The sequence below is a fragment of the Lynx canadensis genome, chromosome B4, assembly GCF_007474595.2.
Source record: "Lynx canadensis isolate LIC74 chromosome B4, mLynCan4.pri.v2, whole genome shotgun sequence".
Classification (NCBI taxonomy): Eukaryota; Metazoa; Chordata; class Mammalia; order Carnivora; family Felidae; genus Lynx; species Lynx canadensis.
This window is the reverse complement of record NC_044309.1, coordinates 93,193,864-93,221,096: the sequence shown is the minus strand read 5'-3', so window position 1 is coordinate 93,221,096 and position 27,233 is coordinate 93,193,864. Positions and strand designations below refer to the sequence as shown.

The following is a 27,233-nucleotide window of genomic DNA, read 5'->3' as shown; positions in this document are numbered from 1 at the left end:
TCTTGATCTCGGCTCAGGTCATGATCTCAGGGTTTGAGCCTTGCATTGGGCTTCATGCTGACAGTGTGGAGGCTGCTTGAGATTTTCTCTCTCCCTCCCTCTCCCTCCCTCTCCCTCCCTCTCCCTCTCCCTCTCTCTCTCTCTCTCTCCCTCTCCCTCTCTCTCTCTCCCTCTCTCTCTCTCTCCCTCTCTCTCTCCCTCTCCCCCCTTCCCTCTTCCTCCCCCTCCCTCCCTCTCTCTTCCCTCCCTCCCCCTTTGCTCCTCCCCTGCTCTCTCTCTCTCAAAATAAATAAACTTTAAAAAAATTGTTCAAAGGAAATAACTTGATCATTTGTACATCTGCCCTCATTAGGCAGCTTAAGTCACCATGTTTTCAGAAATTTCCTCCTTAGCATAGTCTTGACCTTGTAATGAATTTTTCAACAGTAATCAATCATTTATTCAGTACATGATATACCCAGAGCTGGGCAAGATACCAGAGCTACAAAGAAAGCCTGTTAGGTTCCCTGCCTTCAAGTCTTAGGTGATGGAGTGGGGGGGAGGGTGGTCAGTCGGGCCACTATAAATGTTTGTGGGCAGTGTTAGGATAGCACAAACGTGCAGAGTTCTGGAACCACATGGGCAGATCATGGGACCTAGACTTTGGAAGGCCAAGGAAAGTGTGCTAGATAATGTAGTACTTATGCTGATATGTGAAGAAGGACCTAATGAGGTAATCAGACAAATGAATTAAATCGGTAACACACCATATGGGGAGTCCCAGGGCCAACAGGCTTATTTTTTCACCAAGAAGCTGCATTACAGTGTAGCATTTTAAAAGCAGATTCCACCATTAGGATTGGGATAGCTGGTTCTCTGTCTCTCTCTCTGTCTCTCTCTCTCTCTCTCTCTCTCTCTCTCTCTCTCTCTCTCTCTCTCTCTAACATGTTACTTACTTCTATTGCAGACTCTTCCAAAAATTTTCTCTACTGTTAAGAAACATTCTTTAAAGAGCTAGAACACTCATTTTTATCTATCTAGCAAATTCCACCTTGACTGTAAGCTGAAACTGATGGAGAATTTGTTTTCTGCTTTCTGGGTTATTACCCTTTTAACTGGCAGATCAGTGAGTTTCCAGAAGCTGGTGCGTTCATCCAGTCTTTCAGTCTCTTAATGAGGGATTCTCATACAAAGTCTACACCCACAGAAAGGAAGTGAGTGTACTAACTGAAAAGCTGATTAAGTTAATAGAGATTGTTTTGACCATGTTCTTTTTTAAAATTTGGACTCCTAAGGTTTCATATTCAAAGACTTAATTTTAAAGAAGGGAGGTTTGGGGCGCCTGGGTGGCTCAGTTGGTTAAGCGTCTGACTTCGGCTCAGGTCATGATCTCGCAGTCAGTGAGTTCGAGCCCCGCGTCGGGCTCTGTGCTGACTGCTCAGAGCCTGGAGCCTGTTTCAGATTCTGTGTCTCCCTCTCTCTCTGACCCTCCCCCGTTCATGCTGTCTCTCTCTGTCTCAAAAATAAATAAACATTAAAAAAAAAAAATTTAAAGAAGGGAGGTTTATGTATAAAACACGAATGAGTGCTTGAAACATTTACATTAAAATTGGGAAGAATTGGGGCGCCTGGGTGGCGCAGTCGGTTAAGCGTCCGACTTCAGCCAGGTCACGATCTCGCGGTCTGTGAGTTCGAGCCCCGCGTCGGGCTCTGGGCTGATGGCTCAGAGCCTGGAGCCTGTTTCCGATTCTGTGTCTCCCTCTCTCTCTGCCCCTCCCCCGTTCATGCTCTGTCTCTCTCTGTCCCAAAAATAAATAAACGTGGAAAAAAAAAAATTTAAAAAGTGACACTGGAAAAATAAAAGGAATAAAAATCATGTAGAAGTAATCACTAATATGTGTCAGACATTATTCTAGAGATCTATGGATTTCTGTAGTAAGAGAATGAAAAGGTTTAAAGGATATAAAATAAAATGTGTCATTTTCTATGTTACCCTTTAAGAAGTAGGAGATTTCATTTTACTTGAACAGAATAAAACTGAAGTGAAACTAAAATAATTGGTGAACTTGATAAATATTTTCTCAAAATAAGAAATTATAGAGAACAAACTGATGGTTACCAGAGGGGAGGTGGGCAGGGGATATGCTAGCTGGGTGATGGGCATTAAGGAGGGCACATGTTGTGATAAGCACTGGGTGTTGTCTGTAAGTGATAAATCACTGAATTCTACTCCAGAAGCCAATTTTACCATATTTGTTAAATAACTAGCATTTAAATTAAAACTTGAAATTATATAATTTTTAGCTTTTGATAGTATCTTACGACCCACTACCATAAAAACTTCCTCTCTCGTCTCCTCTTCCCCAGCCCCCACCCTCTGTTAATTATAAACCTTAACTTTTACAGTCTGTTCTGTACCTGTTCTCCCACAGTTGCTCAGTCTAGTTCTATAACTTAATCATAGCTTCTTTACTCTTTGTTTTCATTTGCTTTAGGTTGGATGGATGTCTTTGCCAGCTCATGTCTTGAGTTTTGTCACGCTTGAGAATGTACAGTTGAGATAGTTGAGGGAAAGTCACAGCTTGAACCACACGAGGATTCTGATATGGCTCCCCCTGTACTTGGGACTCAGATGGGCCTTGGGTTCTTCCTGATTCATCCCTCTAACTGAACCATCCAACAGCCCCAACCAATGTTTAGAAATTTCAGGAGCTGCAAGTGATTCCTGGTCACTTCCTCCTCCGTCTCCTTAACCTTCTCCTCTTCCCCAACCCATTGGCTGAATGTTCCTTAAATCACCACACTTTCCACATGTAAAGCAACTTTTCACAAATAAGAGTCACCAGCCCCTCCTCCGTTGGCTTTGGGTAGCTGGGGAAGTAGCTCATAGAGGTTGCTTCCAGAAGTGCTCAAGCTTCCAAAACAGAGAGTTGGAAACCTAGTGTATGGCTCACTTGACTGTTTTGGTTATTAGTTCGTAAGGACTTTTTTAAGTTGAGAATTTTGACTGTAAAAACAAAATTCAAGGTAGCAGAAGAAGATAGAAATAAGTAGGAAAAAATGAAGTCAGAATTGAATATATTTCCACTCTGAAATTCATGGCTATCTATGAACATGTAATTCACATATCCCAAATTTTCTTAGTCCCCATTTCAATTCTGTGTTCGTTAGGATAAAAATATGATTTCTTTGCTTGCCAGTGAGGGGAACAAAGTTGAGAAATTACCATTCGAGGATTGCTCATCCTTTGTCACAACGGTGAATCGATAACAGTGGAGTTGTAATCGGAAACTCTTCCCGCTCGCTGCCTGCATTAATGCCTCTACAGCACTGTGCTTATTTAATCACCTGCTGCCCCGCTTCCCCATTGACTAACCCCTCAACAGCAATCTGATCTTAGGTAAGAGGCAAACATTCCTTACTCAGAAGTAGATTCTTTGAACCCAGGAATAGAGAGACAAATTGATGTAGCCTCATCAAATCTTTCTATAATAAGGTTGAGGTGTAAATTACTTTTTTTTTTTTAAATATGGTGAATTTTCACCACTGGGGATTATAAAGCAAGATCTCTCATAGGTCTTTGGTTTCCCGATCACTGGTGATACATAATTTTAGGTGGATAGGACCATTTTTATTTTCACTGTCCTGCATTTACTTATTTATTTATTTATGAGAGTGCGCTTGTGCACACATGCCAGTTAAGGGCCGAGGGAGAGAGAGGGAGAATCTTAAACAGCCTTCACACTCAGAACCCAATGCAGGGCTCTATCCCATGACCCTAGGATCACGACATGAGCTGAAATCAAGAGTCGGCCGCTCGACCGACTAAGCCACCTGGATGCCCCAGTCCTACTTTTTAAAAAATGTACATTAGAAACATATCTAGCAAAATCTGTAAAGAACTCACCTAACTCCACACCCGAAAAACAAATAATCCAGTGAAGAAATGGGCAGAAAACATGAATAGATACTTCTCTAAAGAAGACATCCAGATGGCCAACAGGCACATGAGAAGATGCTCAATGTCACTCCTCCTCAGGGAAATACAAATCAAAACCACACTGAGATACCACCTCACACCAGTCAGAGTGGCTAAAATGGACAAATCAGGAGACTAGATGCTGGAGAGGCTGTGGAGAAACAGGAACCCTCTTGCACTGTTGGTGGGAATGCAAACTGGTGCAGCCACTCTGGAAAACAGTGTGGAGGTTCCTCAAACAATTAAAAATCGATCTACACTATGACCCTGCAATAGCACTGCTAGGAATTTACCCAAGGGATACAGGAGTGCTGATGCATAGGGCCACTTGTACCCCAATGTTTATAGCAGCACTCTCAACAATAGCCAAATTGTGGAAAGAGCCTAAATGTCCATCAACTGATGAATGGATAAAGAAATTGTGGTTTATATACACAATGGAATACTACGTGGCAATGAGAAAGAATGAAATATGGCCTTTTGTAGCAACGTGGATGGAACTGGAGAGTGTGATGCTAAGTGAAATAAGTCCTACAGAGAAAGATAGTTACCATATGTTTTCACTCTTATGTGGATCCTGAGAAACTTAACAGAAGACCATGGGGGAGGGGAAGGGGGAAAAAGTTACAGAGAGGAAGGAGGCTAACCATAAAAGACTCTTAAGCACTGAGAACAAACTGAGGGTTGATGGGGAGTGGGAGGGAGGGGAAAGTGGGTGATGGGTATTGAGAAGGGCACCTGTTGGGATGAGTACTGGGTGTTGTATGGAAACCAATTTGACAATAAATTTCATATTAAAAAAAAACATATCTAGCAAAATGATAATGACACAAAGGTTTTCATTTTTCATGTAAGTGAAGAGTGAGCCAGTTTAAAGAAAATATAAACTAAGCAGTAGTGTAGATAATGTGCAGATAGGGCAAAACATTGTGAGGATGATGTGCAGACGACTGAAGTTTCAGAAATGTGAGAACATGGCAATCAGACGTACACAGATATGGCAAAAATTGCACAAAGGTGCAATAGGGGAATATTAAAATCGAAACCTATGTAAATTGTGCTGATTCCAAACTTGGATTTTCCGCTATTAAAATCTGCATACATCTAATGCAGTGGTTCTCAGTCCATCATCCACCGAGACACGCATGGCGGCCTTCGGCCACAGCGGGCATTCTCATGGAGACACACGCTCCCTTGCCCTCTCTGAGCCACCTCTGCTCCACCACTCCAGAAGGTATTCTGGAAGGCAAACAAATTGGAAACATAATAAGAATTACTTATTCTACCTAATTCATTTTTTAAAAAGCAAATTATTTATAGATGGGTACTTTTTTTAAAAAAAAAAAATTAACTTTTTTTTTTTTTTTTAATTTTGGCTAACAAATAATTTTCGGCACACCAGTGACTGATTGCCCCTTGCCAGAGTATCCGTATGTTTGAGAAACAGTGATCTCACAACTGGTTTGGGTTTCAAATACCAAACTTATCTAGTAGAAGCCCTTGATGGGGAATTTGCACTTTGGAGACTGTTTTTCTTTCTGACCTAGTAATGTCCCATTTTCTCTATAACACAGACTGTTGGGCGGGAGCTGCTGCTCCATTTAATTGAACATCTCGTAACCAATGATGGAAAAGATGTTGAAATCACAAATTTAATCAACAGTACCCGGATACACTTGATGCCTTCAATGAACCCAGATGGATTTGAAGCTGTCGTAAAGCCTGACTGTTTCTACAGTAACGGAAGGTAAGGATGGGCTAGTTTATTTAAAACAAAACAACCACGGGGCACCTGGGTGGCTTAGTTGGTTAAGTGTCCGACTCTAGATTTCGCCTTAGGTCATGATCTCGTGGTTCGTGGGTTTGAGCCCCTCATCAGGCTCCAGGCTGGCAATGTGGAACCTGTTGGGATCCTCTCTCCCTCTCTCTGCCCCTCCCTAGTTCGCTTGCGTGTGCGGACTCTCTCAGTAAATAAACAAACTTTAAAAATAAAAAATAAAACAACAAGGCCCTCATCAGATAGTAGCCCAAGGCCTTGTTAGTGAACCAGCTCATAGCATGTGTCATGTCATTGCCATGTTGAAAACTCTTCAGGCTGCCGCAGCTTTGAGAATGAAAAGTGACGTCCTGAAGAAGGCTGCTTTACTCCTGTGGCCACCCTACTGCTCACCCCGCTCCAGCTGCTCAGAGTCCCCTCCGTCCCCAGGAATGAGCTGGCTCTTTCTCGCCTCAGGCAGTGGGCACACCTCATTTCCCACTCCTTACCCCTCACACTGCTAATCAATGTTTCCTCAAAGACTCCCTCCCTAACCTATCCTGTATTAGGTCCTCGGTTCATATCACCTGCCACTTTACCTTCATAGCACAAATTTAAAGGTCTGATTTCTTTTTTTCATTTTTTTAAAAGTTTGTTTATTTTTGAGAGAGAGAGAGAGAGAGAATGCAAACGGGGAGGGACAGAGAGAGGGAGAGACAGAATCCGAGGCAGGCTCCAGGCTTCGAGCTGTTAGCACAGAGCCGAATGCTGGGCTCGAGCCCACATACCATGAGATCATGACCTGAGCCAACGTTCGTCGCCCAACGGACTGAGCCACCCAAGTACCCCTAAGGTCTATTTCTCTTTGAATGTCTGTCTCCTCACAAATCTATAAGCTACCCGGGGGCAGGAATCCTGTCACCTGTGTTCCTCACTGTTAAATCCCCAGGGCCTAGCTAGGCCTTCCTTCAGTAATTACCGGTTGGTTTATTAAGCCAGTACAAGAACTAACCAAAAAAGAAGAGGGAGTCTTGTAGTAGTTCTCATCTAAATAGTTTATTTTCTCGAACTCTGTCTCAGGAAGTTTGGAATTTCTCAGATGTCTAGTATATATTTATATTTGTGCAAACATTTGTTTGCTTTTACCAAAAATAAAATCTCACCACTTGATTGCACTCAACTTTAGGGTTTTCTAGCATATTTAAACATGGCCGGTCCACTTTCCAGAAATATATGTGTGTAAAATAGTATGTTCCTGTTATCAATTGCTATGTAACGAAACCCTCCCCAAATTTAGCGACTTAAACCTTTTTTATTTACCCTCAATTGTAGAAGTTAGGAATTTGGACAAGATAGAGCAAGGCTGGCCAATCTCTGCACCACGTGTCTGGAGCTTCAGCTGGGTGTGGCTGAAACAGCTGGACTGGGACATGTGTGGAGTCTCAATTCTGGCTGTCACCTGGGTTTCTCATTTCTCCACGCGGACTCTTCACATGGCTAGTATCGGAGTCTCAGGGTTCCCAAAGGGAGCATTCCCAGAGCAAAACCCTAAAACACACACTTACCAAACCTCTGCTCACATCACAATAGCTACCATCCCACTGGTGAGAGCAAGTCACACGGGAGGGGACCGGAGGTTATGTGAACGCCAGGTGTGGTTCATCGGGGGCCACCAAGACAACCATCCCCAGCCCTGTAGTTGCATTTTGAAAAACAGCTGGTGCCCAGACAAAAGGTTTGCATGTTGCATGAGTCTACTTCCTCACATACCATCAATAAAACCTAAAATATTCTTTCTTTTAAAGGGAAAATAGTAACTACTATGACCTGAATAGAAACTTCCCAGATGCTTTTGAACTTAATAATGTATCGAGGCAGCCTGAAACTGCAGCTGTCATGGAGTGGCTGAAAACAGAGACGTTCGTCCTCTCTGCAAACCTCCACGGCGGCGCCCTGGTGGCGAGTTACCCGTTTGACAATGGTGTTCCAGGTAGGCAGACACGGCCCCAGCTCTGGCTTTCTGAGCCCAGAGTGGAGTTACTGCTCTGCGTCTGGAGGGGACGGATCTTCCTCAGCTTGCCTTCTCTGCCAGGGTAAAAGGGCCTCCGCGTCTCCCCTCTGGGCCGTCCTGCCCTCAGTTGATAAACCGTAGATGGGCGGTGTGGCTGAGCTGGTCCCCGACAGGATTATTTGAGATTCATCAGAAAAATAATAAAATTGGGTTAAAATACCCTACAAGAGGCAACATGACTGAAAGAACGTAAAACGAGAACTTGCCTTTCTTTGCTGATCATGAGCGATAGTTGCCGACTGCTTTTAAAACTCTGTGGGATAAGGTATGTACCAGGGACTTAAAATAGTACAGTGGCTTTATTTACCCCCCATGGTACGTAAGGAAAGTTTCCTGCCCTCCAGAAATTAGCAAGAGGGACTAAGAGGGTACTTATGAGCTGATGGAGGAGGCCTTTGAATATGGCTGTGGTGTATTTTGTGTGATGCCACTTTGCGTATATTCCCTAAAAACTAGGAGAAAGAGCAGAAGGGAGCGGAGCGTTCATGGCAGGGCGTGGGCTTCCCTCTAGTAAAGTAGAGCCTTCCTGTGTGACCGGACGGCACATTTGCTGACGGGGCGCTGCGTGTTTCCGCGTCCTCCAACACGAACTGAAAGGCATCGGTTTGTTTTTCACACACAGCAACTGGGACGTTATACTCCCGTAGCATAACCCCTGATGACGATGTGTTTCAATACCTTGCACATACCTATGCTTCAAGAAATCCCACCATGAAGAAAGGAGATCAGTGTAAAACTAAGATGAACTTTCCTAATGGAATTACAAATGGCTACTCTTGGTATCCACTCAAAGGTGAGTTTCTCCTCTAGCTTTCTCCTTATTGACTTCCTCCCCATGTGCCAGCTGGTTTTTGTGGACCCCAGCAGTTGTCAAAGTTTGTTAGGTGGTGCGGTCCCTCCAGTTGCGTCTCTGTCAGCTAATGTCACAAAAGCAGTGGGGCGGTGACTGAGCGATGTTCAGATACTTGTTCAGCATTTACCTACTCTAAGCCAGAAACTGTGCCAAGAAAGATGGACAGAACACAGACCCTACCCTCAAGTTTAACAGGAAGAGCCACGTGCAAATGAATAATTGTGGTGGCAGCGTATTAGAATAAAAAGGAGAGATTTAGAAAAGGTACAGCGTACCCCAGAGGTGTACTGTAAGGCCAGGGTGCAGGAGGGAGTAGAGAAGACCTTGGAGAAATGTGATGCTTCTGCGGCATCTAACAAGGACAGTGGCTGATCCAGCTCATTATGGCCACGCGCCAGTGGGATCGAGCTATTGCCAGATCTTCCGGTTTGTAAAATAAGCTGAACTTGTACGTGAAATATCTTGATCTTTTTTTTTTTCCAATATATGAAATTTATTGTCAAATTGGTTTCCATACAACACCCAGTGCTCATCCCAAAAGGTGCCCTCCTCAATACCCATCACCCACCCGCCCCTCCCTCCCACCCCCCCATCAACCCTCAGGTTGTTCTCAGTTTTTAAGAGTCTCTTACGCTTTGGCTCTCTCCCACTCTAACCTCTTTTTTTCTTTTTTTTCCTTCCCCTCCCCCATGGGTTTCTGTTAAGTCTCTCAGGATCCACATAAGAGTGAAACCATATGGTATCTGTCTTTCTCTGTATGGCTTATTTCACTTAGCATCACACTCTCCAGTTCCATCCACGTTGCTGCAAAGGGCCATATTTCATTCTTTCTCACTGCCACGTAGTACTCCATTGTGTATATAAACCACAATTTCTTTATTCATCAGTTGATGGACATTTAGGGTCTTTCCATAATTTGGCTATCGTTGAGAGTGCTGCTATAAACATTGGGGTAACAAGTGCCCCTATGCATCAGTACTCCTGCATCCCTTGGGTAAATTCCTAGCAGTGCTATTGCTGGGTCATAGGGTAGGTCTATTTTTAATTTTCTGAGGAACCTCCACACTGTTTTCCAGAGTGGCTGCACCAATTTGCATTCCCACCAACAGTGCAAGAGGGTTCCCGTTTCTCCAGAAATATCTTGATCTTAAAGCCATTTTGCACACTAAACAAAAGTGCTTTTCCAGCCGGGTATGGGGGCAGTGAGGGCATGCTTCCACTTTTCTGTCCTTGGAACAGGAGGGCCAGGTGAGAGAGGGGAGGAGATTGCCTTGTGGGGGTCACAGGAGGGGGGCGTAATTCTTGTCAAAAGGAAGAATGGGAGAAGAAGCCGAGGGGTGTAAGAGAACTCACACCAGTCAGGGGCCTGAGAGAACGGAGGGACCTAGTGCGGAAGAGCCAGGGGAGACCGGGGGCTGGAAGGGGGTCTCGTTGCTCAGCGGAGAGGGCCCCGTTTGAGACCTACCTCTAGCAGGCCGTAGGCCGTACTTGGGTGATAGGCCACTTTCCCCGTCGTCACTGTGGACACACAGACCGTCAGGTTGCCTTGCACAAGCTGGTACTTGTGTGTCTCTGCCAGCTTTCCAGGTGATGGGAATTAGCACAGACCACGACTGGGAGCTGCAGGGCCAGCGAGACAGCACCGCACCCCCACTCTCTGTTGGACAAAGCACAGCCCGCCCTGCCCCGCCCCGCAAGCCTAGTCCCTGCTCAGCACTCCCCCAGGGAGGACAGGGCTCCCTCCCGCCCCGTGGCAGAGCGGTCCTGCACGAGCGTCATCTGTCACCTTCCGGACACATCCAGGTGTGCTTGCGGGAGGTTAGCTAGGAACCTGGTGTCGCCGTTGGGAATTGTTTCCGAGTGTCGCTGTGTGTCGGCTGTGTCTCCTGAGGGAAAACGCAGGCAGAGCCAGCTACGTTGAGGACCTTAGAACACAGCATCCTGGCTCAGCCTGGAGGTTTTGTCCTCGGGGCCCGGCGTGCCTCATCCACAGGCGCACACACTCTCCACACGTAAGCATCCTCACCCCTGCGTGCTCTGTACGCCTGTTTTGCCATTTAAATTCTTTCTGTCCGAGAGCCGTCCAGCCAAGGGCTTCTGTTTTATTATTCTCATCCTTTTTTCTGTTTTCTATTTCTTGGTGAAAATGATCTCAGAGAGAAATACAAAACTTAGAAGGTGAGTAAAGGATCCAGAAAGGACATAGAAATTCCTCCTGCTAGAATCTAGATCTACGTAGATATTAATCTAGATAATATTTTGATGTATCTTGACTATTTTCTTAGTATGAGCTTTTTTTCTAATTCAGTACTTCCGAAATACCCTGATGGAATTGAGAATATGTATTTTATAGGCAGATATCAAGTACAACAAGTTGAAATCTGGCCGAAAGTCCTTCCTTCAAAGTTACCATATTTCAAAATCCAAGATGCCACTGGTTGGAAAATACACCATACCACCAAGGAAGAAAAAACAAATGTTTCTGGCCAAACTCATGCCACAATGCTGGTTTTTAGCCATCAAACTTAAGACACATCCAATTCAGAGATTTTAAAATATGAAAATCTTGCATCTTAGAAGATAGGAAATATGATTATACCCTTTTGAAAACTGGGTTTTCAGAGGTAAGAACCAGAAACTGAGCACAGGTGACGGCAGCCCCGGACGCAAGGGGGCCTGGGTCCCTTCTCTCCCGAGAGTTAGCACAGCAGCCTTTCTTTCATCCCCTGAAGCAGTTTGGTGTCATAAGAGCACGGGGTCCGCAAGACAGCCTGTGCTCTGGGCTCGGCCTTCACTGGCACGTTACTTACCGTATGTGATTGTTTCCCCATCTGTAAAATACGGGCGACAAACTCTTCAAACGGTGCCCGGTAATAGTGAACACTCACTAAATGTCAGCCACTATTATTCCGCCGAATGAGTATACTTAGCTTACATGTGTATTTATGAATGGTTTGCAAAAACATTTTTTAGAAGTATCACTCTCCGTTTAAAATGATTTTCACAGAAGAAGTGTACATTGACGAATCCTGTTTGTAATGTATGATCAGGGGGAAAAAAAAGGCTGACCCTTCCCCTGCCCCTCAGTTGATTTTGATGCACAGTTGAACCTTAGCTCTGATCCAGTTACCCATATGGGAACATTTAGGATTGCCTGTTCATGCCTGGGTAATAAAATGGCAGGCCGTGACTTTATATGCTAATATGTCAAATTCATCTTTTCCTGTTTAAATGTACTTTCTTTGCAACGGATTCATTTGTCCCCAAGGTACAGGATACTTGACTCTGTTCCAATTTTAGACCTTAAAAAATTAAATATGCTTGTGTTTAGGTGGAATGCAAGATTACAACTACATCTGGGCCCAGTGTTTTGAAATTACATTGGAGCTGTCGTGCTGTAAATATCCTCATGAGGAGAAGCTTCCATTCTTCTGGAATAAAAACAAAGCCTCATTGATTGAATATATAAAACAGGTGCACCTAGGTTTGTAAGATTTTTCTTATTAATTCCTCTTAACACAAAACATGGCATCTGGCAAAATGTTTGGGTTGAGAAAATGCAAGTCCCTGTTTGTTTTCTCGGTACAGCCTCATTTTTAGTACCAGAACTAATGATGAAGAATTTTCTCTGTATGAATATCTGCAGCACGTGAGAGTTACAGTGCTTGTCAGCTCATATAAGAGAGAGCATGAGGTATGCTACTCAGTGTAGGGGTATGAAATCCACAGTACTTCACATTTTACATGTTGAAGCCCTAGAAATCTGGCAAGAGATCCAGGAAAACAGGTTATGACTCTGTTACATCATCACCCGTTTAGAAAATGCCAAGTTTGCTTGCCACTTGTCACACAATATCATAGATCCAGAGAACCCTGAACATGCCATTTTGCATTTTTTCTAGTCCTGGGCTGGTGACCTGGCACCATTAGCTTCAAACCCCTCACAGCCTGCAACTCTGCCAAATGATCTGGTCCTGGGAACCTTCCCAGTCTGGTCTGGTTTTTGACAGCTATCTAGCCTTTGTCATAGACGGACAGGCTAAATGTGGCAAGAGTGTTTGTTCTCGAACATGTACGGCAGACTCGCTGGAGGGTTTGTTAAAACACATCCCCAGAGTTTGATTTAGTGTGCCTTGACTGGTTAATCTTTCCCAAGGAGATGCTGCTGCCGGTTCAGGGACCTTGCTTTAAAAGCCATCATACTGCTTGTGATGGTGATGGATTCAGGGAGTTCAAATGTATTTTAACCAGGCTGTGTCTCTTTGGGCAGAGTGTGGAAGGCTCTTCTGCATTGCCAGAGCTTAGTTTTCTCCATTCATATGGCTTGGGGGAAGAAACATATCAGAAATTGGCACAATAGTTATGCTACCCCATCAAGCCCAAGTAGAAGGTGTGTGTTTGTGTTGAAGAGGTTTGCCTCATAGGCCTGCTATATAACTGCACAATTCCTGGAATTTTCTGCGTGCTTCACGCCAAAGCTTTCCACCTGCTAAAGAGACAGAGGCAGTTGAGGAAGGGAAGAGTCAGAAGCACAGGGGGTACAGGGCTGAGTGCAAGGACAATTAAGGGCTTCTCTGGGTTCCATATCCCTAAAATGGATGCCCCTCCCTCCTTTCATACCTCTATCCCCAACCTCCAGCACCCTCCCCCCACTCCCCCCCACCCAAAAACACAAGCGCACAAAGATTAGTGGTGAATTCACAGGGCTGTGTCAAATGTCTCAGCCAGTTCATGAAGTAGGCTGATTCTCTGTGATGAGATGTTAAAAAAGTCATTATTAGCATTTATTTAGATTATTGGGTCCTTCTCCTTTTTCACATCATCAAGCTTTGTTTTGGGTCTTCTCCTGATTACTATTCTGGTATTTCACCACTAGATTTTCATCACGAGGCACATTTAGCCTTTCTACTGTATTTCTACCTTTAATGTGTTCCTCTGCCTATTGTAAAATTTCTCCTCCATCAACATCAACGCGTGACTGCAAGCTGGACAAGGAATATGCTCCATATAACTGCACTATTTTTGGAATTTCAGTCTAGCAGTAAAAATTATTTGCTAAGCACTGAATTAAGGTGGGCTCTGAAATATCATGGTGACCTAATAATGCCAACGAAGGAGCTTTATAAACTGTCACTTAACATGCAAATTATAGCATGTTAAGTAATTCTTAATTTGGAGGGCTTACAAGTCCATTTACATTAGGTTTTATAAAGAGTATTTATCTGCCTGTCCCTATAATCAGATATGCACAATCTACTTAAAAGTATATATAAAGCACATCAACCCTGCCCCCTTGTGGTTTAAGACAGAGGCAGGCATTTTCTTTTTCTAATTTAATAATGAAAACCGATTTCAAAATATTGACAGTGTGGTTACTGTTACTGGATAGAAAAGTTCTCTCAATTTTGGTATGTAGTAGGAAGCCAAAGAATATCTTTGCTTAGGGATGATGGGAGCAAACACCTTCTTAGGGGTATTACTGTGGTTTAAAGAAAGTACTGGTATTTGTCAAGCTGTGTTTGCATTCACTGGCTTAGCTTCATCACTTGCTTAAGACGCCTCTGAGACTTTGACCCATCTGGAAGTCTCCGGCCTACCTTGTCTGGGAAGGAAAGGCCTCCTGCACCAATAGAAGGGGCTGGAAGGTGGTACATATCACCCCCATTTTACAGGTGATGAAACAGAGTCCTAGGAGCTGGGATTTACACTGAGACTTGACTGGGTTCTTTCTGTCACACAAAGCTGTGATGACGGGACATATCTGTACTTACCTAATGTGTCAAAAGACTTCCTAAGAAGGGCAGGATGGAAGTATCTCTTCAAAGAATAATGGCACTGATACCCAATGAATAAATGCATAATCAGGCTACTAACTTACGACTGATGTTTGTGGTTGGGTACTACCTAAAGACCAAAAGGATAAATACCAAGTCAGAGAAATAAATATAAATGAAACTTTTAGAAGAGGTAAAAGAACAAATTACATGAAAATTGAGGTTAACATAGCTGATGTCTTCTGGAAATACTAGAAGGAAATACAACATTTAGTAATTCCTTCTCTGGGGGGAAAGATGAAGAGTCAAGAATTAGGAAAGAAAGTAAAAGGCAACTTGGGTCAACCAGAAGTCTGTTTAATGTTTGAGACAAAGACGTTTCATTTTAAACTTTTCTGAAGGAAACTAGTATGTGCCTCATATTTTTCTGCTCTAGTAAATAATTACAAAGTAGATAGTTTGGGGATAGTTCAGGGTCATTTTTTCATTGTGGAGTCTTACGTCATTAAGATGATTTGTCATTAAGTGAGCAAACTAGAAGGTGAAAAGTAACATTTAAAATGAGAAGAGTCTCTTTTTCAAAATACATAAACTTAAAAAAAGAGAGGGTGGGGGAGACAATCCCAAGCAGGCTCTGCACAGCAGTGCTGAGCCTGATGCGGGGTTCCATCTCATGAACTGTGAGATCACGACCTGAGCCGAAACCAGGAGTTGGATGCCCAACCGAACCACCAAGGCGCCTCTAAAATGAAAAGAGTCTTTAAATATAAATGGCCTTTTGTCAACTGTACTCCTGAAATTTCGAGGGGTGGGGTGTGGTCCTGGATTCAGTGGGGGCTCTGGGGATTAGTGTGGATTTACAGCCATGCCGTACCACTTGGCTGTACGAGTTTAAGTTTAGTTAATAATCCAAAGCCTTAGTTTCCTCATCTGTAAAACTGTGATAATTATTGATGTGAGGATTCAAAGAGAATATGCACATTAAGCACTTTGCCATAGAGCCTGAAACATACTAACTGGTCACTAAATGTTCACTCCTGTTGTTAGTAATAAGACACCTTCAATCAGTTCCATGATTCCAAGCAATCTTGGGATTATAATTGTTTCACATGTAGTTTGACCAGGAGACAAAACTCTTAAGTCCCTTGCATAGATAAGTATCTTATTATAAGTACACTGGCCTTTTTAAAAAGATTTTTTAAGTAATCTCTACACCCAACATGGGGCTCAAACTCATAATCCCAAGATCAAGAGTCAAATGTTCCACTGATTGAGCCAGCCAGGCACCTCCCCACCCCCTTTTGTAAATACACTGGCATTTTTTAGTTTAGGATTTAATGGAATCCACTGAGGGCAATGTCATAGTAGTTTGGTGACTGAGTAGACAACTTGGAAAGGAAAGGAATGGACTTAGATTGTCATCTGTGTTCTCTCATTTTGATAATCTGTGTTATTAATGGAATATTTGACAACAGATTTAGCCTATAAATACAATTGGTAGCCTGACTGTATTTTAAGTTACATCCAAAAATAAGTTTTCCTAGTTTTGGTTCAAGATGGTAATGTAGGAGGATCCTGAACTCCTCTCCTCCCACAGACACACCAAATCTACAGCTACATATGGGGCAATTTCCTCTGAAAGAAACCCAAAAACTACCTGAGCCATTCCTACACATTGGGTGAGGGAGAATAAAACTATATTGCAACGAGTGGGAGAGGTTGAGACACGATCTTGCCATACACCCCCGTGCCTGGTGCAGGCACACATCAGGAAGGAACTTACACCTCCAAGCTTCTCCCTGAGCCGCAAAGGGTTTGAACCCCATATTTGGCACCCTATTGTTAAGAGCTACACCAAAGAGACAATCCCTCAAAACACCTCGCTTTGAAAGCCATGGGACTTGCATCCACAAGACCCTCAAGGCTGTATCGAACTTCAAGGATTCACACAGATTCAGTTGGCTACCTGCCAGGGCCTTGTGCAGAGCCCACCAATTGAAAGATGCCCAGTTTTTGGGTTTTGTTTTTTTTTTTGTGAAAGAGGCCTATTTGCTGCTCTTAAAGCTTTGGCCTGAAGGGCAGACACCTAGATTTAACACACATCTAGGGGTCTACTGAAATATTCTCCAAAGATGGAGGCCAGCAGACACCATGTGTGCACTTTCTCTCCCTCCAGGTCACCAGTGTCTCCCAAAAAGGAGTTTATGCAAGCGTCTGGTACCTCTTGGTAGCTCTGGTAGCCAGTGGGGTTCGTGTTCATGGGTTCAACAGGACACTGGCAAACAAATAGTTCTTAACTGGCTACCACCCCAGGGCTCAGTGTAAAGGGAGCAGGGAGACACATCCAGTCCCCAGTCTTCCCCCTGAAAGGTTTTTTGGATACTTTAAGAGCCTCTGCCTGAAGGTCTGGCTTCTAATCAGCCTCAGTCTAGGTACTGACAGGTTTTGGCACAACTTCAACTACTGGGATCTACTAAGAATAAAGTAGGCTGCTTAGACAAACACAAAGGTTTGAGAAACAACCAAGAGCTAGGGCAGAGTTGAATTATAAGGTTCATCCACAAAAGACCACTCCTCCAAGACTGGAAGAGGTGGCTGGGTGGCTCCATCAGGTGAGCATCTGACTCTTAATTTTGGCTCAGATCATGATCCCAGGGTCATAGGATTGAGTCCCATGTCAGCTCTGTGCTGGGCATGCAGCCTGCTTAAGATTCTCTCTCTCTTCCACCACCCCTCCGCCCCACCCCCCTCACTGGTAAAAAATATTTAATAAAATTCCAAATAATCTAATGTTGTAAAGGTAGTGGGTTTATCACTTATAAAACTATTGTAAGCATTAAAAAACAAAGCAAATATATAGCTACAATAATTTGTTTATCCCAAGGTAAAAAGATGTAAAATGTGGGCTGGAAGGAGTAAACATGCAAAGGTTTAGAATGCTATCAAGTTATTATCAACTTAAAGTAGACTGTATTATGTAAGTCTCAAGGTAACCACAAAGCAAAAACCTATAGATACATAAAAGATGAAGGAATCTAAGCATACACTAGAAATCCAACAAATTACAAAGGAAGAGAATAAGAACAAAGGAATTATAAAACAGCCAGAAAACAATTACCAAAATGGCAATAAGTACATACCTATCAATAATGACTATAATGTAAATGAACTAAATTCTCCTATCAAAAGACATAGAGTGGCTGGATGGAGGAAAAAGAAAAAAAAAACAAAAAAACCACAAGACCCATCTGTATGTTGCCTTCACAAGACTCACTTCAAGACAAAAGGACACACAGACTGAAAGTGAAGGGATGAAAATTTTTCCATGGAAATGGAAACCAAAAGAAAGCTGGGATAGCTATACTTATATTAACAAAAAAAAAAAAAAAACAGACTAAGATAAAGACTGTGATCAGAGACAAAGTCATTATATAATTCTAAAAGAGCCAATCCAATAAGAAGACCTAATATAGGAGTACTTAACTATATAAAGCAAATATTAGCAGACCTAAAGGGGAAAATAGACAGCAATATAATAACAGTAATGGGATTTAATATTCCATTTTCACCAATGGATAGATCAGACAGAAAATTACTAAGAAGACACTGACCTTAAACGACACGTTAGACCAGCTGTACTTAATAAACACAGAGCATTTCATCCAACAGCAGCAGAATATACATTTTCTTCAAGTGCACATGGAACATTCTCCAGGATAAATTTTATGTCATGCCACAAAATGAGTCTTAATAAGTTTACCAAACTGAAATCATATTGACCATCTTTTCCAACAATGGTGGTATAAAACTAGAAATCAATTACTAGAAGAAAATTGGAAAATTCACAAATATTCAGATGTGAATCAACATGCTACTGAACAATCAGTGGCTCAAAGAGAAAAATCAAAACCTTGAAACGAATGAAATAAAAACACAACATAGCAAAACTTACGGGATGCAGCAAAAGCTATTCTAAGAAGTTCATAGGGATAAATGCCAACACTAAGAAACTGAGATCTCACAAAATTGTTGAATTATATTTTACACCTGAAACTAATATAACACTGTATGTTTACTGGAATTAAAATTTTAAAAAATCTAAAATAACCTAACTTTACACCTCAACTTAGTTTGTTCTCAACTTAGGGGAAAAGAACAAACTAAGCCCAAAGTTATTAGAAGGAAGGAACAAAGATCAGAGAAGAAATAATTGAAATAAAAACTAAAAAGACAATAAAAAGATCAACAAAACTAAGAGCTGTTTTTTTTGAAAAGATAAACCTTTAGCTAGACTCACCAAGAAAAAGAGAGCAAGAACTCAGAAATGAAAGGGATGTTGCAACTGATACCACAGAAATGCAAAGGATCATAAAAGACTAAACAATTGTACATCAAAAAATTAGAGAACCTAGATGATCGTTAAATCCATGGAAACATACACCTACCAAGACTGAATCATGAAAAAAAATAGAAAATCTGAACAGACCTTTTACTACTAACTAATAAAAAATATGCCAGTAATCTCCTAATTTAAATTTTTTTTTTCAACATTTATTTATTTTTTGGGACAGAGAGAGACAGAGCATGAACGGGGGAGGGGCAGAGAGAGAGGGAGACACAGAATCGGAAACAGGCTCCAGGCTCTGAGCCATCAGCCCAGAGCCCGACGCGGGGCTCGAACTCCCGGACCGCGAGATCGTGACCTGGCTGAAGTCGGACGCTTAACCGACTGCGCCACCCAGGCGCCCCAGTAATCTCCTAATTTAAACAAAAGCTCAAGACCAGATAGCTTCACTGGTGAATTCTACCAAACATTTAAAGAAGAGTTAATACCAGTCCTCTTCAAACTCTTCCAAAAAACAGAAGAGATAACTCTCAAATTCATTTTACAAGGCCAGCATTACCCCAATAGCAAAACCAACAACACTACAAGAAAATTACAAGCCTATATACTTGATGAACACAGATGCAAAAATCCTCAACAAAGTATTAGCAGACCAACTTCAACAATACATTCAAAGGACCTTGATGAAGTGATTTATTCCAGGGATGCAAAGGTGGCTCAGCATCCACAAATCAATCAACATGATATACCACATTAACAAAATGAGAGATAAAAATATCCCAATAGATGAAGAAAAAAAAATTAACAAAATTTAACATCCGTTTAGAAAAACTAACAACAAAGTGGGTATAGAGGGGAATGTACCTCAACATAATAGAAGCCATATATGAAAGGCCTACAGCTAACCTCATAATCATCAGTAGAAGTTTTTCTACTAAGATCAGGAACAAGACAAGGACACCTACCCTCACCACTTTTTTTCAACATAGTACTGGAAGTCCAGAGCAGTTTGGTAAGAAAAATAAAAAGCATGCAAAACAGAAAGGAAGAGGTAAAACCCTCACTTATTTGCAAGTCACAATACTACATATAGAAAACCCTAAGGACTCTATCAAAAAACTGTTACAACTAATAAATTCAGTAAAGTTGCAGGATACAAAATCAATATACAAAAATCTGTTGTATTTCTCTAGTCTAATAGCAAACTATCAGAAGGAGAAATTAAGAAAACAATCCCATTTAAAACTGCATTATTGACAAGAGTAAAACACCTAGGAATAAATTTCACCATGGAAGTGAGAAAGACTTGTACACAGAAAAATATAAACCTTTGATGAAAGAAATTAAAAGCACAAATAAATGAAGATAATCCATTAATTAGAAAAATTAATAGTTAAATAGTCCATACAACTCCAATCTACACAGTGCGATACCTATCAAAATTCCAACAGTGTTTTTCACAGAGAGCAAACAACCCTAAAATTTGTATGCATCCACAAAAGACCCTGAATAGCCATCTGAGAAAGAAGAACAAAGCTTCCTGATTTCAAACTATACTTCAAAGCTATAGTAAACAAAACAGTAGGATATTGGCATAAAAACAAACACATACATCAATTGAACAGAATAGAGAGCCCAGAAATAAGTTTAGGCATATATGGTCAATTCATTTATGTCAAAGGAGCCAAGAGTATACATGGGAAAGGACAGTCTCTTCAATAAACGGTGCTGAGCAAACTGGACCACTGTCTTATATCATACACAAAAATTAAAATGGATTAAAAACTTGAATATGCAACTTGAAATCATAAAGCCCCTAGAAGAAAACATAGGTGGTAAGCTCCTTGACATCAGTCTTGGCAATTATTTTTTTGGATTTGATACCAAAAAGCAAAGGCAACAAAAGAAAAAATAAGACAGGTGGGACTACATCAAGCTAAAAAGCTCTGCACAGCAAAATCATCAATAAAATGAAAAGGCAACCTATCGAATGGGAGAAAATATTTCCAAATCATATATCTGGTAAGGGGTTAATAGCCAAAATATATAAGGGATTCCTACAACACAACAGCAAAAAACAAACATACAAAACAAAACAAAAAAACCCAAACAATCCAACTTAAAAATTAAGCTGAAGATCTGAAGAGGTATTTTTCCAAAGACGACGAGCAGGTACATTAAAAGGTGCTCAAGATTGCTAATCATCAGGGAAACGCAAATCAAAACCACAATGAGACACCAACTCACACCTGTCAGAATGGCTAAAAATAAAACACAAGAAACAAGTATTGACAAGGATGTGAAAAGAGAACCCTTGTGCACTGTTGCTGGGAATGTAAACTGGTGCAGTCACTGTGGAGAACACTATGTAGGTTCCTCACATTAATAAAGAGCTACACAGTATGATCCAGCAGTTCTGAGTACTTATCCTAAGATAATCAAACACTAACTTGAGAAGATATCTGCACCCCCACATTCACTGCAGCATTATTTGCAATAGCCAAGACATGGAAGCAACTTCAGGGTCTAATGATGATCACATACATAAAGAAAATGTATATATGCACATCACTTTTTCTTCATGCAAAAAAAAAAAAAAATCCAGCCATCTGCAACAACACGGATGGACCTTGTGGGCATCGTGCTAAGTGAAAGGTCAGACAGAGAAAGACAAATACCATATGATCACCTTTATGTAGAATTAAAAAAAAAACAGAGGCACCTGGCTGGCTCAGTGGAGTGTGCAACTCTTAATCTCAGGGTTGAGTTTAAGCCCCATATATGGTGTAGAGATTGCTTAAAAATAAAATCTTAAACACAACAAACAAAAAATTCCTACTGATTTGTAGAGAACAGATTGGTAGTTGCCAGAAGCACGGGGCGGCTAAAATGGGTGAAGCTGGTGAAAAAGTATAACTTCCAGTTATAAATCCTGGGGATTTAATGTTTAGCACAATGAATACAGTTAATAATACTGTATTGTATATTTGAAATTTGCTGAGAGTAAATCTTAAAAGCTCTCATCACAAGAAAAAATTTTGAATTATGTTAACTAGATATATTATGGTGATCATTTCACAAATAAATCATTGTTATACATCTGAATCTAATATAATGTTATATGACAATTAGATCTCAATTTTTTGAAACAGTTTACCTTCCCTTAAATACTTTATTGTTATTATCAAAACAACTTAATAAATATTGGGCATATTTTTCTTAAGTAACTACAAGAATTTATTTCATGTCATAAAACACGGTATTAACATTTAATGCTCTTTTTGTCTTGCAGGTGTAAAGGGTCAAGTTTTTGATCAGAATGGAAATCCGTTACCCAATGTAATTGTAGAAGTCCAAAACAGAAAACATATCTGCCCTTATAGAACCAACAAATTTGGAGAGTATTATCTCCTTCTCTTGCCTGGGTCCTACATAATAAATGTAAGTATACAGCCCTAGTTATTGTTATTAAAACACTTTAGAACTTGCAATACTTACCCAGAAGGAATCTGAAATAAGTCTGGAAAGTCCCAGAAGTAGATACATCAGGACAGAAGGAAAGGACAACATCAGACATGGCATCTGGCAGGGAGTGGGAGAGGGTGAGAGTGATAGGAACAAACCAAAAAAATCATGTTTTTCCCCAACTGGCAATGTTTTTAATAGAAGCCAAATTCTATTTCTTTTGATCCCTTTTATGATAAAAGACAGAATGACCCTTATTAATAACAATAATTAAACAATGTAGCCAAAGTACTTCCAAGCTTCATGGAATACCATTTTAACACCCATTTCATGAAACATAATTTCTGCTATTAAGTGGATTGGGGCACAGATTCCTTAGAATTCATTATAAATAAAATTTGATCCACAGACCGACCTATTTTGCAGCCCTTTCATAAGCAAATGATGGTGAGTTCCAATCAATGCAAGTAAAGTTCCAGGTTTAATTCTATTAAGATGTTTGAGTCATTTCTTCCTAGGAGGAGGCTTGGACTAGTTTGAGCGCAAATAGGTTTTTGTGAATGAATTAAATGAAGTACCTGATTTAGTTGACCAGGTTGTGCCCGTTCCTCTTTGATTTGACTTCCTCTAAGAAACTCAAGATTCTTCTGCTTTGCTTAGTGAGTCTGATGCCAGCTATGGTAGTCGTTCTGTACAGAGTGACTCCTGGGGAAAAAAGTCATCTATTCTGTAGTAAAAACTGGCCCTGTATTTTATAAAGGTGAAATAATGAAAGGCATGTTTTTCAATTTATACAACTGCAGGATTCAGAGCTTCTCTGTTCCGTAGGTTATCCCCACAGTGCCCAGCAGTGGGGGCTCATCAACTGCTAATCCTCTTGTTAAGAATCTCTCCTAGAACCAGGAAGACATCAATTCACTGTGAATCTTTGCCTTGAAAGGCCCCTTATATTCCTGTTACACTGACATTTCCATTCTATGATAAGGGGAGGGGGCTCCTTGTAATGAAGCTAAATTATTTTTATGTAATCCCAAAAATAAGTCACACACTTACAAAGTTATGAATTGTTCATTTCCAGTTAGACTAATGTAGTACCTATTGGCTTTAGCTACTAGTTCTGGGATAAGAGTGGAAGGCAAGACTTTGGAAACTGAAATGAATGACTGAAGTATATATTAGTGCCCAATAAATGATTTTCCCCATTCTTTTCCTTCTCTACCATATATAGTAAAAGTATTTCTTAGTGGACATGGTCTGTAGTTAGGTTAGCATTTGTCTTATTTTTTCTGGTATCTTCTACCAAAAAAATAAATCTAGCTTAAGACTCAAACTCATGGAAAAAACTGGGTAAAATCAAAGCTTTTTGAGGAAGCAATAAACTTGTACACTTAGATCAGCTGCAAGGAAAATGAAATAAATTAAAAAAAGAATTCCACTTACGAATAATATCGATACCCAATCAGGATATTAAGTACAGACTTGGGACAAAGGGAAACTGTCAACTCTTTACCTTTGCTCTCCATGGAAATGATGGGGATACAGTCTGTGGCTTTCTTCTCCTGGCTTACATCTCCAAATAAAGGACCTGTCTTTATTTCACTTTATAATTCTTGGGGCAACAGCATTAGCAACGGTGGTCCATATCAATAGGCATTGGACAATTCATTCAGTGAGCAGGACTGAAGCAGTTACCAGCTGGGGAGGCCTGGCAGATGGTTACATGTGTTTCATAGAGGGCACACTTGTAGTGGTGGACATTAGTGTTTTTAGTGCTGGCCCCACAAAACATCTGAAATCACTCAGATAATTCTTTTTTTTTTTTTTTAAGTCATTGGCTTTATTCTTCATTTTTCTAAGATAATATATTTTTAGTTTTATTTAACATTTTTATTTATAATTTTTTTTTAAATTTACATCCAAAGTAGTTAGCATATAGAAAATAATTGTTTCTTGTTTCCTCTCAGGTTACAGTCCCAGGGCATGATCCATACCTCACAAAGGTGGTTATTCCAGAAAAACCCCAGAACTTCAGTGCTCTTAAAAAGGATATTTTACTTCCATTCAGAGGGCAACTGGATTCTATCCCAGTATCAAATCCTTCATGTTCTAAGATTCCTCTATATAGTGATTTGCCAAGCCACTCAGAGGCAACAAAGCCTGGTCTGTTCTTATTTTTAGTGACTGTCTTTCACGTATTTGTCAAATAAAGCAAAATATGGAACACACTCCCCATCATCACCTGGAATCAGGGATTACTCATGCCAGGTTACTGCAACTCTCAACTCCCTCTGTGGGACCTTGACTGAATAAACTCCATGGTCCTTCCCTAAGAAGACAAATGGTTGTTTCCAAATCACAGCAAGCTATGTGTGGTGATAACAAAAGCAATGATTTAGTCTTGATGAATGGAAGATACCTACCTTTCAAGTACTATCCACTTATGCTCAATCTTGAAGTTGTCTTAGAAATTTGTAAGAAAAACTTGAGAATCAAGAAAGAAGTTCCTGCAAGAAAAAAATGGAGCTAATTTTATATACGGAGAGCCAGATGAATATAAGCAATGAAGATGAACATTCATTGATTACTTACTATATACAAAACCCTGTGGTGAATGCTAGATGTGAAGATATATAGTAATTACTAGTGCCAAATATAATTAATTCTCAGCACGTGGAGAAATGATAGCACTGGAAATATTTCATTTCTCAGATGTTCTGAGGAGAGAAAATAGGCAACAATGTCTCAGTGGCCCACAAAAACATGGGCCTGATGGGATGACAAGGTTGTGTCTACAGAGCCCCAAAATAACAGGTCAATTAAGTGTCCCTGCCTTCCTGCGCTCAGATGCCACATCAGTTACACTGATGACCCCCAAATGTGTAAGTCCAGCCTCTTGCCAGAGCTTCAAACTCCAGTCCAACTTCCCACTGTACATATCTACCTGGATATGACCCACAGGTACCTCAAATTCATGTAGAAATCACACACATTTTTCTCTCTAGAGCTGCTCTTCCTCCTGTATTTGTCTCAGTGACTGGTACCACCAAACTAGAAACCTGAGCGTTATCCTTGACAGTTTCTTCTCCTCCTTCATCCCATATATTCAGTCAGTCACTAAAGATTGATGTTAATTACAAATGTTGATTGATCTTCCCTCTCTCCATGGCTCGTAACGTTGTCAAGTTTAGGCCACCATAGCTCACTGGCACCACGGTGACAGTTTTGCTAGTCTCTTGTGCCCAGCCTTCTCCTCTTTAAGTCCATCTTCTACATGGCACTGAGGAAGAGGATCTACTCAAAACAAAAACCATCAGTCAACTGCTTGTAGTTCCTATACACTTAATGTGCTGTTTGTGTACTATATCTGGAATACCATTCTGACCCACCACGACATTTTCTTTCCCACTCCTTTAAAATTCAGTTCAGGTATCAACTCCTCTAGGAAGCCTCTGCTGACCATCATTCCATTCCATTCCACCCCAGCAACCCCTTCCCAGTCAATCTGGAGACCTTTCCTCTTTGCTTCTCTAATGTGTTACCTCTATTATTGAATTTACAACTGTATTATGATCTTGTACTTTCATGTATGATTTTCCCTAATAGAATGTGAGCTCTGAGGCCAGAGTTTATTTGTTTGGGAAAATTCATTTTTATATCCTCAGAGCCCAGTACATAGCAGAAACTGAATGAGTGAAGAGTTCCACAAACCTGCTACTCCCAGTCTCTCTCAGAAACTGTTGGGCTTTGAGTCATTTTGTCAAATGAGGTCCAATGCTTTGGCAATCTCCAGGTCAGTAGTAACACTGACAGAAGAGTGTTTTCAAATACTTGTCAACAAATAAATTCAAGTATGGTGTTTTTACTACGCTTCGCATTTATCCTAAGGTTCATAGTAAACATGTTACCTGTTAACACAAGCTACCTTTTTTAAATTAGAAAACAAAATTTTTACCATTAGTACTCATTTTGAAGCAACTGTTGTCTACTATCATGAGAGTTAACCCATCTTAAAATATTATATATAAGAAGGGGGGGGCGGACATCACAAAATAGCAACTCCATGAGCAGGTTTCTAAGTGCTGTGTATTGCTCATGGACTGTGAGTTGCCTTCGTCTTTCAATTGGAAGTGCTATAGGATCTGAAAATGAAACTACACTGGTTGGGTTTGGTATATGGTGAATGCATGAGAACCACAAGTGAATGGGAGACACATGGGCACATAGGAGCTATTCTTGTGCCAAGCTTATTCACATGTACACAATCATACTTGTTAATCTAAACAGAATTTGTAGTCTTTTTATCACTTATAAAATCTGGTAGTAACTTGAATATCTTGGTCATTTTTATTTAAATAAACAGTAATTTATTATATACTTGAAAGTATGTATTGCAGAAAATGATTTTGGATTTCTACAAAGCACATAAAATTCGATTTACCATCAAGCCTTATTTTTCAAGCAGACCTTTGGAGTCATAGCTTTTCCAAGATACCAATTTTCAAAGGGACATAAACCAAAATGTGATATGGTTCATGAGCCTTAGTGTAAATTTCTTAAGGAAATGTTTTTAAAATCAGAAATTTCATCAGAATCAAACTTAAAATCATTTAAAGACAAGTAAAACAAGTAAAATACTCTCCAAACAAATCTAAACCAAACCTTCAACACAGAGTACATTCGGGGTATATATTTTGCAGCAATGGCTGTGCTCAAAAGTAAACTTTGTAGTGAGAGTTTAGTATGACTCAATCCCAGCTACACTCTCCACTAACCAAGTTAAATGTCCAAGAGGAGAAACAGCCATGACATTCCAACTAAGACCAGAGCCCCAAATCTCCCTGTATGACACCTTCCGTACTGTCTCTTTACCCTCTTAGACTGATTATAAACCCCAGGTTCTGAGTTCAGGTATAATTCTTTTTATGCAGAAATCAACATGGTGAAGATTTTTGAGAAAGAGAAAAGAAGACAGAATATGGGAGTGAAATTTTAATTAGAAAGCAAGAATCTG

The 27,233-nt window shown here is 40.8% G+C and overlaps 1 protein-coding gene and 1 long non-coding RNA gene across 4 annotated transcripts in view; one reads left to right on the top strand and one right to left on the bottom strand.

Annotated features, from left to right (window-relative positions):
• CPM (carboxypeptidase M) overlaps positions 1-26,552 on the top strand; it is an 80,974-nt gene extending 54,422 nt beyond the window's left edge. For 2 of the 3 annotated variants that reach the window (XM_030323180.1, XM_030323177.1), the window contains exons 4-9: positions 5,533-5,705; positions 7,520-7,704; positions 8,408-8,578; positions 11,970-12,122; positions 22,050-22,198; positions 24,187-26,084. In XM_030323180.1, the coding sequence (XP_030179040.1) occupies positions 5,533-5,705; positions 7,520-7,704; positions 8,408-8,578; positions 11,970-12,122; positions 22,050-22,198; positions 24,187-24,429 (1,074 nt within the window). In that variant the 3' untranslated portion in view covers positions 24,430-26,084. Of the gene's footprint in view, positions 1-5,532; positions 5,706-7,519; positions 7,705-8,407; positions 8,579-11,969; positions 12,123-22,049; positions 22,199-24,186 lie in introns of all 3 variants that reach the window. The other variant, XM_030323179.2, reaches the window with a different exon arrangement.
• Positions 10,091-24,728, bottom strand: LOC115519302. The gene is made up of 4 exons (XR_003970465.1): positions 24,643-24,728; positions 22,801-22,927; positions 22,256-22,339; positions 10,091-14,542 (listed from the first exon to the last, which is right to left on the bottom strand). It is a non-coding gene; the product is annotated as an uncharacterized LOC115519302 (long non-coding RNA).
• Positions 26,553-27,233: the final 681 nt, after the last annotated feature.